This window comes from Phalacrocorax carbo, chromosome 6, assembly GCF_963921805.1.
Source record: "Phalacrocorax carbo chromosome 6, bPhaCar2.1, whole genome shotgun sequence".
NCBI lineage: Eukaryota > Metazoa > Chordata > Aves > Suliformes > Phalacrocoracidae > Phalacrocorax > Phalacrocorax carbo.
In genome coordinates, this window is record NC_087518.1 from 16,603,436 (window position 1) to 16,612,587 (window position 9,152).

A 9,152-nucleotide genomic window follows, 5' to 3' on the forward strand; every position below is an offset into this window, starting at 1 on the left:
AAAAGAACAATACAGTCCTTTGGCATTCCTCCAGCATATATTTGCTTTCAAACTGTTAACTGTAGCAATTCTGCACTAAAGCCTCATCATGTTTGTTATTCAGATATCAACAAATGGTGTAAGAAAAACAATTTGCAGACAAATTCTGTTACTAGAACATCTAGTCTCTCTCGCAGCTAGGGGGAAGAAACAGCTCACAGAATTATGTGCTTATTTTCTTGACCTGATTTTATGCCGAGATCAGAGCTGCTGATTTTCCAAAACAGATCTTCCAGTTGAAATCTGCACAAGATATCTTTAACTCAAACCCCAAAGTACTTAAGTATATCTTTCTCTAGGGCACTAAAGAATAAAAATTAAAATTTTTTTAAAAAATCTTCCATCAAGTATTTAGAACCAAAGCTTACTTAAACAGGTAAGTTCTACTTACAATTCTGACACTAAATCAATATAATTTAGGTCCAAGAATCAAGTTTCAGCTCTTTCACAAAGAGCAAATTATTTTAAGTTTTCTTATAACACCTGTTAAATAAATAGAATCATGAGAAATATCCTCTGAATTTTATGCTTATGTTGCAATGAACATTCTGTATTTGTAATACTCTAATACATACATACACTCTAATACATCAAATATTTATTGTGTGTGCATAAGACAAATACTATATGATAATCAGCTCTTCTATGAATAATTCAAGTCCAATTTAAGTTTTGAATGTTTCCATTTAAATCATGCAATGGTGCAACACAATAATCACTATAAGAAAAAACTATAGGCCAGCAAAAACAAAACCAAACAAAACAAGATGCCTTTTCTATTTCTGCTGTTCAAATGTGTTCAACAGCTTGCAATTCCTCTTCCAGGTAGGGTCAAGTTTCCCCAGTTCAGCTTTTAATTCAAAATTATTTTCTCTTTAAAAATTTTACATTCATATTAAAAACGTACCTTCTAAAATTTATGCTACAAGCCCTGCTCATGCTCTATTACCACTTCTCTATGCACACAATTTTCTAATTCTTTTGTACCACAACTAAAAGGTCATCCCTTAGTATATAAAATGCTATAAAAATAGCTGACCCATTGTCCTGGTTTCGGCTGGGATAGAGTTAATTTTCTTCAAAGTATCTAGTATGGGGCTAGGTTTTGGATTTGTGCTGGAAACAGTGTTGATAATGTGGAGATGTTTTAGCTGTTGCTAAGTAGTGCTTATACTAACCAAGGACTTTTCCAGCTTCCCGTGCTCTGCCAGGTGCACAAGAAGCTGGGAGGGGACACAGCTGGGACAGCTGACCCCAACTGACCCAAGGGATAGTCCATACCAGATGATGTCATGCTCAGCATATAAAGCTGGGGGAAGAAGGGGAGGGGACAGGACACACATCTGGAGTGATGGCATTTGTCTCCCAAGTAACCATTACGCACGATGGAGCCCTGCTTTCCTGGGGATGGCTGAACACCTGCCTGCCCACGGGAAGGAGTGAATTAATTCCTTGTGTTGCTTTGCTTGTGTGTGCAGCTTTTGCTTTACCTGTTAAACTGTCTTTATCTCAACCCAGGAGTTTCCTTACTTCTTACTTACTTTCCTTCTGATTCTCTCCCCATCCCACCGGGGGGAGTGAGCGAGCAGCTGTGTGGTGCTCAGTTGCTGAGTGGGGTTAAACCAGACACCCGTGGTTTTGCTACATTTGATGAAAAAATAGGCAAAGTTCTTAAGCACAGTAGATGCTGCTTCGACACCAGTACTTAGGCATTGATATGTAAATACAAAATTCATGAGGAATCCACGCTTAGAATAGAGCCTAAAAAACCAAACAACCTAAACACAAAAAATATCCCATTGAGACTTCAGATTGCTTTAAAAAAAAATGAAAAGCCCATTTAGTATTGATCTTTTTCAATTACTTACCTTAATAAATGGCCTACGCCACTCTTCATGGCACCATACAGGTATGTACTTTGCCTACAATCATATCTCCCCCATTTCCAAAAGGCATGTATGTTAACTTTCAGCTCTTACACACCAATGACTGCCCAGCTCCATTCCTCATGCTACCCACCTTCAGAAGGGCAACCCAGCTGTTCTGTATTTCTGTTGTTGACTTTCAAAATGCTTTCTCCTACTGGTTTTCATTAAGTGCAGGTGCACTGCTGCTGTGGTCCTCTGAACCTCCCAGCATCAGGCACGCAGACTGAAAGCAAAGGTGCCAGTCACTGAAGGACCCCAGCCAGCAAGAGCTAGAGACACCCACCCTGCCCTTTGTGAAGGAGTAGCTGTTCAGGGTAGGATGCCAGGGCTGTGTCACTACCAGATACAGGCTCCTACCAGAGCTTATTTCCTATTCCTCTTCTCTACTCCATTCCTAACCCTAGGAAAGGCCAACGGACAACAAGCTTGATAATGTAATCCTACCATTAATTTTTAACCACACCTTTTAAACCTCACATTTTCATGTCTAAAATTTATTTCCATGTATGGAAATAAATAAATAAAATATAAGTACTTTAAAAAACAGTTATAAATACTAAAATTTTCATGTATTATTTTATGCGATGGTTCGTTATTTTGGTATCCAGATGTGCTTTCTTGGAAAAATATAACTATGTTAGGAACTCACACACACACAAGTAATCTCAGTTTAAAAAGTATATGTCTAATTTCATTCAGCAAAAATACATTTCACAGAGAAAGTTTGCATTGTAATTATATAATTTTAGGACACTGATACAGTACTTATTATTACCGTATTATTAAATAAACCAAGACTATCTCACATACAATTTTACTTTAAAAGAAACTGAAGAACCTACTAACCTTCTTTGTTGTTTGGGTTTGGTTTTTTTTGTAATTTGAAAACCAAAAAATACATTGTTCCTTTCTGCATGATTAACACATTCCCTCTGAAAGATAATATATTAAAGAAGGGGATTAATTTTTCAAACTCATTACATTAATTCATGCAGAATAGCATCAACTGCATACAGAGCGTGAGTTCAGGTGGAATAATTACCTGCTCATATTCAGGTTCACTATTATGTTTCTTCTGTTTAAACTACAGTGAAAATTTTGGACTGTGATGTTTGTGTTTATACTAGCGAGAGTCAGTTTGTGTGTGTTTTCAATACATTACAAAATTTACAATACCTCCTTTATCTCTGCTTATCACCGCTATCTTCCCATTGCCATCCTCCCTCTTTTTGTTTTCTTGGTAAATGTTGTATCTACAACTTGTGCAAATGTTCTTTAAACATAAGGCACTTTACTGTTTTGCCTCAAAGCTTAGTGAAAACAAAGTATATTTACAAAAATTATTTCAAAATAAGACTATATCATTTTCACATTAGCATACCAATACAAAGGTATGTGCTTGTCACATACTTTCCTTGAGTACTATTATTTTCCTATCATTTGACAATATCTTTTTTAAGTACTGTTTTCACTTTCCATGTAGTTAGTATTTATGTAACAGTGTCACATAACACACAGTATCAGATCTATTACACATTCCATAAATTAAAAGAACAGTTTATGGTTCCAGTTATCTCATTTCACTGAGAATCTAAAAGCAATGTTCAAGTGACTTACTGACTGATCTCTGTTTTTCTTCTATACCTGGGTAGGCTCTCTTTTGCAATTTGTAAACTGAAGCTGATCTGACTACACTTGACTATTATTTGACAAAAGTCATCATAAACATAGTTAAGGATAGACTTTGTCCCTGAATGCTTTTAACATACTGCCTGCATTTATGCCCATTATGCACTGTGTAGCACCCACTATTTTCTAAACACTTTTTTATTTCCCCATTTATTGAGTGGTAGATTACCTAGCTCTTATATTAATGATAAACGTTTGTTGTTACAAACACTTTTCTTTCAAAATTGTTTTCAGCTGTTAGCAAGAGTTTATTTCTGGAACATCAAACATTTGTGAACACCTGTCAATTGTAAACAATTTCTTTACTAGGGGACAACTATGTTGTCAGAGATGCATTATATTACAATTTAAACTTCACTCAATGCTCTTCAGAGGTATAGCAAAAGACTTTACCTCATAGCTACTTGGAAAAGAGGTCTTGCGAAGGCAATATTGAAATACTTTTATAGTCATTTTTCTTACTGCAGTTTCCCAGCAGAATTACACATTCCTTCTTGCTAATTTAGTTCAGAAAAGAGAGAAGCATTATATTAAATTTGCCTGTATAACTATAAGGCTACCTCCAATTTTACACACACGGATTCTCCATGAGAAAAAATGCTAGCCACTATTTGCAGGGCCATTCTTATAACAACAAAATAAATTAAAACAAATGCTCAACTTTGGGCTGTACATTCCCACCACCATAATGGGAATATACATAGCCACATACCTGTCATTACATACAATGAACCAAAGTTCCCTTTGGAGAGGAGATAAATATCTGCATTTAGTCATACTTCTAACATTGCTACAGCGAGTTATCACTTTTAATATTTCATTGGGGAAAACCACAGGGATGAACGAAAATTTCTTCAACGCCTAGGGAAAACCGAGGTGGTGAAAAAGGACAGAAGTGCTAGCTTTTACGTAAGATCCAGCAGAAGTTACCTGTGGGAGACTCCTAAGAACCTGTAATCTTTATAAAAGCTACCCTGGCACACTACTAACTGCGGTTATTTTTTCCTGTTACTGTTGGTAAAACCGGACGCTCCCACACAGCGCTGCAACTACTAAAGTAAGCGCATTTCAGGAGGGAACCAGCACCGCCCGCTCTCAGGCAGGAGACGCCACACCTGGACACCGCCCGCCCCAGGTCGGCCGGCCCCATTGAGAGGGGCTGTCTGCCGCTAATGGTTACTGCGGCAAGGGAACCGAAGGGAACCAGGAAAACGCCCGCCACCGCCCACCACAGCTCCCACGCCGGCGCTGCCACCTCAGCCCTGCCACCCGGAAGCGAGGCGCCGGTACCGCGGCGCCCTCAGCGGCCCCTTCTGGGCATGCGCCGGCCGCCCGCGCAGGCGCAGCGGGGCGGAGGGCAGGTGACGGGGCAGCGCCCGGGACCCGGCGCCATGGTGTACATCTCCAACGGTGAGGGGCCGGCGGGGCGGGCTGCCGCGCGGCGGGGCGGGCGCGGCCGGCCGGGGGGCGCCGGGCCGAGCTCTGCCTCCTCGCGGCCCCGGGGAAGCCCGGCGCGCCTCCCCCAGCCAGCGGCGCGGCGCGCCCGCTGCCACTGTCGCTCCCGCTGCCACTGCCGCTCCCGGAGCGACCCCGCGCCCAGGTGCTTGGACCCAGCCGGGCCTGGGCTTGAGCCCTGCGCGCTTCCCAGCAGCTCTTAAGAACTCTGAAAAGCGGAAACACGTTCTGCGTGTGCTGGGGGCGTAACGGAGAAGCAGCTGAACCACGTATGAGGAAACGGAGGTTACACTGGTGGGTTTTGTAGGTTTACCTGGAGGCGAAGCCCGTGTGGTGGTGGCGATCCGGCTATTTCAAGTCCTTGGACAGTACCCTGTAGGGAACGAAACTTGCTACCGTTGCCCATGAAGCGCAGTCTCTCCATCCTGTTTGTGCATTCTAGACTCAGCAGATATGTTTTTGTGTAGTTGTACTGTACAGTGTCACACGCTAAACATCGCTGGGGTTTTGTATCTTGATATGTTACAGGGCAAATTTTGGAGAACCAGAGCCGGGCTCCCTGGCGTTTGTCGTCTATAAGAGATCTCTTCTGGTCGATAGCAGATTTTGTGGTTCTGTTGTAAGTAGACATTAATTATTTTTATGAGCTTTATGTCAGATTCGTCATAGGCAGAAGCTGCTCAGCGCTATCAGTAACGCAACAGTAAAAATGTTAGATTTACTTAATAGCATTTTATATCCACTGTCCCCCAAACATATGTGAATGTTTTACTACAACTGTGGCTTTGGTTATTAAGCACTATAAAATATTTAATAAAAAGAAAAGTGTATGAAAAGTGATGCTAACTTACTGGCAGTTCAAATGAGTTTTCTTAACATTTCTTCCATTTTAATACTGCAAAAACGAACAGCATATACTTTTGTTAAACAGCTAGTTTCTACTTGCTGATCAAATAATTAAGATATTATTCGGAGAAGTCCTACTGGTGGCAATATATTCCAGCTATGTCAAAATAATCACACAGGAGTGATCACAAATTTATGGCCCCAATCAAAGCTAGTTAAGAAACAAAAAGTTCTTCTGATGCATTCAGCAGGCTTCATTACTTCAGTTACAGGTTGATACTTTATGCATTTCTTGCACTTTATTTACCAGAAAAATAGATTTTTCTAGTTTGAGCCGTACTGTATTTTGGAATTACTTCGGATTTTATGTTCATATGTAGGAGAAAAATTGCCAAGATTTATTAAACAACAATAATCTCGAGAAGATACACCATTCATTCCTGAACACTGATTACTGTTTTCAGGCCATTTCTTACCTTGCAGTCAAAAGATTCAGAAACTATATCTAGCAATCAATTCACCTAACTCCTGTTTTATTTTTCAGTTTCCAGAGCATTATTCAACCAGATTTGAGAAGAGGCAGCTACACGTCTTCCTCCTATCCAGGATACAATGATGGAAGAGGGTATTTTTTTCATGTTCACACTAGTTCTGATTTTTTTCCCTATCTTAGCAAAATAACATAATGTATTCAGGTTACAGTTGTGATTTGTGTTGAATCATGTCATGTAAGAAGACTGAAGTGTTGTTTATCTGTGGTATTTTGACTGAAACTCATTGGTAACAATACATAGCTTTGGATAGTGGTAGTAGCAGTATGGTCTAGCTCTCATTGAAACAATTTTTCAAGCCTGCCTAAGGGACAATATGCATCTTTGAAATTCTTTGGTTAGATGTGCTTATACTCAGCGTTTGATTTACATTGTCAGTCATTTCATGTGTTAGATTACCTATAGATAAAGCAAAACACTTTGTTATAGTGATATAGTTTCTATAAACACTACAATTACTGTGTTTCTTTGTTCTTAATGGTATGCCTAACCTTTTTGTAGGACTGTGTAAAAAGCCTGTTAGCTGTAGCTTTCTCTTGTGAGACAGGAATAATTAGCACAGTTTGTGTAAGAGAATTTTCATGAAAGTGGGATTGGGGTTTGGTTGATTGGGTGGTTTTTTAGCAGCTTTTCACGTGAAACCTAAACAACTTTTCCAGAGGTTCTAACTTTCTAATTCCTATAATTTACAGTATTTAATACCCATTGAATATATGTTATTCTCCTTGCTTTCTTGTCAGGCCTCCAGCACATCCTCGCCGTAGGATGGGCCGAATAAATTTCTGGGGTGGAGGCCCCAGTCCACCACCAATGGCTGGAGGTGGATGAGGAAGGTAATTCCAAATCTGCTGTACCCTGCTTTGAAATTTTTTTTAAACAACAATTATAATTGAAGGTTAAGATAGAATGGACTGTGTTGTCCTTCTTTTGCAAAAGTTACCAAAACAGGACGAGAATCAAAGTATTCAGATATTTTCAGGAAAGGGGGGAAAAAAAGGGAAGGGGGGGTCTTAAAAGATTTTGGCTCAGAAATGGTAAGCTTCTTCTAATTGCATAGAAGTGGCTATAAGAACTGCAGCAAAGATTTTTGAACACAGTTGATTAAAAAAACCTATTTAGAACCTTGCATCTTTTTTAAAGTCCTGTCCAGATCAATAGTGACTGAAACTTCGTTTGTATTTCTGATAGTTATCATGTGACACATGAGGTTATTTGGTTAACGTACATATTTATCAATAGAAAAGGAGAATTAATAAAGTTAAGACTATTAGAAAAATCTCTTTTCCTTTTAGTGATATAGCTATGCAAATCTTGATTTCTAGTACAGCATAGAAATCATAATTGCTTGAAAAAGAGGGCAAAAAACATTTGAAAAGCCCTGGTCTTTAAATTTCTTACAACTGCCTGAACTTTAATTCTGTTTTATTAATTAGTTTAGGTGGTGGGAGTTTCATCTAACAGTGAATGTATATATCGTATGGCTTAATTCACTAAGACTTATGTAAAAAAATCCTGTTTCATGAATCACTGCCCATTGTTTCCATAACAAAAGTTACAAGAAAAAAAAAGCCACACACAGGTGGTTCATACCTGTAAATCTTGTAGGAAAAAGTTCATCTTCCCAAAAGCACATACACCAGTATTTCAGTTCCCTAGAAGAAGGATAAGCTTCTTCACATGATTTTTGTTTTTTTCATTTGGATGTTTTGGCGGTTTTTTTGTTTGCTTGGTTTGGTTTTTTTTCTTTTTTTCCAACTAGACACGAGGCCAGTAAAGGCTGTGGGGAGGGCTTTTGGGTAACAATGGCAATGTGTAATCTGCTAAGGAACGTAAGTTTGTGTGCCTTTAGCATGTCCCATTTAGCTAAATTAAAAACAATTGTATTTTAAAATTGATACTTATGTAACTTTATCTTGCCAAGAAAGGCCTTGTTGTCTTTAAGTGTACTGTAATTTATCTTTTAGGTAAACACCTGCTGAAAAGGCAGGTGAAAGAGCATATACATTTCCACAATGAAAGGGAAGAAGAGTTTAGTGATGGACCAAGTGAGTTTGAATGTTGTGAATGTGTATGCCTAACTGGAAACTGTTCTGTAATGAAAGCAGATTAATGAAGTTTTACTGGGAACTCCTTCTTCAAGGATCCGGTGTAACTGAACTGCAGTTTTATTAATTACATATTTGCTGTCTACAGTCTTTGTATAGTTTCTGAACACTTTACAGTAGTTGCGAATAAGTAAGAAGTAAACTATATTTGGCTTGTCACAAGGCTGACTTTCTCATCATTTTTAGAAAAAATCTGAAGTACAGTAAGCCCTTTTATGTTCAAATGAGGAAGAATACGTCTTCATATTTGATACGGAAGGTCCCTCAAGAGTGAAGCTTAAAGCAGTGCTTCCTAATAGATTTTACATTTACTCTGTTTTTGTCAGTACTAACACTCTGTACCTTGCTGTATTTTTATGGTGGTAGTGATACTCCAAAAACACTTTTAAAATGCAAATTATAACTTACTTTGGTTTACAGTCCTTGCCTCTTACAAACTCGCTTCCTTAAGGCCCATAATGGATTTTATAACATGCCTGTTTTATAAGCACCTCTTGAAGCAACTTCCTTTTCCATTACAAAATTACTCAAATGTACAA

At 38.8% G+C, this 9,152-nt stretch overlaps 1 protein-coding gene across 1 annotated transcript; it reads left to right on the plus strand.

Annotated features, from left to right (window-relative positions):
* Positions 1-4,958: 4,958 nt before the first annotated feature.
* On the plus strand, positions 4,959-7,345 carry SELENOK (selenoprotein K). Its single transcript, XM_064453887.1, has 4 exons — positions 4,959-5,066; positions 5,640-5,730; positions 6,502-6,582; positions 7,249-7,345. Exons 1-4 carry the CDS (start codon positions 4,976-4,978, stop codon positions 7,343-7,345), a joined length of 360 nt encoding a protein of 119 aa, XP_064309957.1. The 5' UTR covers positions 4,959-4,975.
* The last annotated feature ends 1,807 nt before the right edge of the window (positions 7,346-9,152 follow it).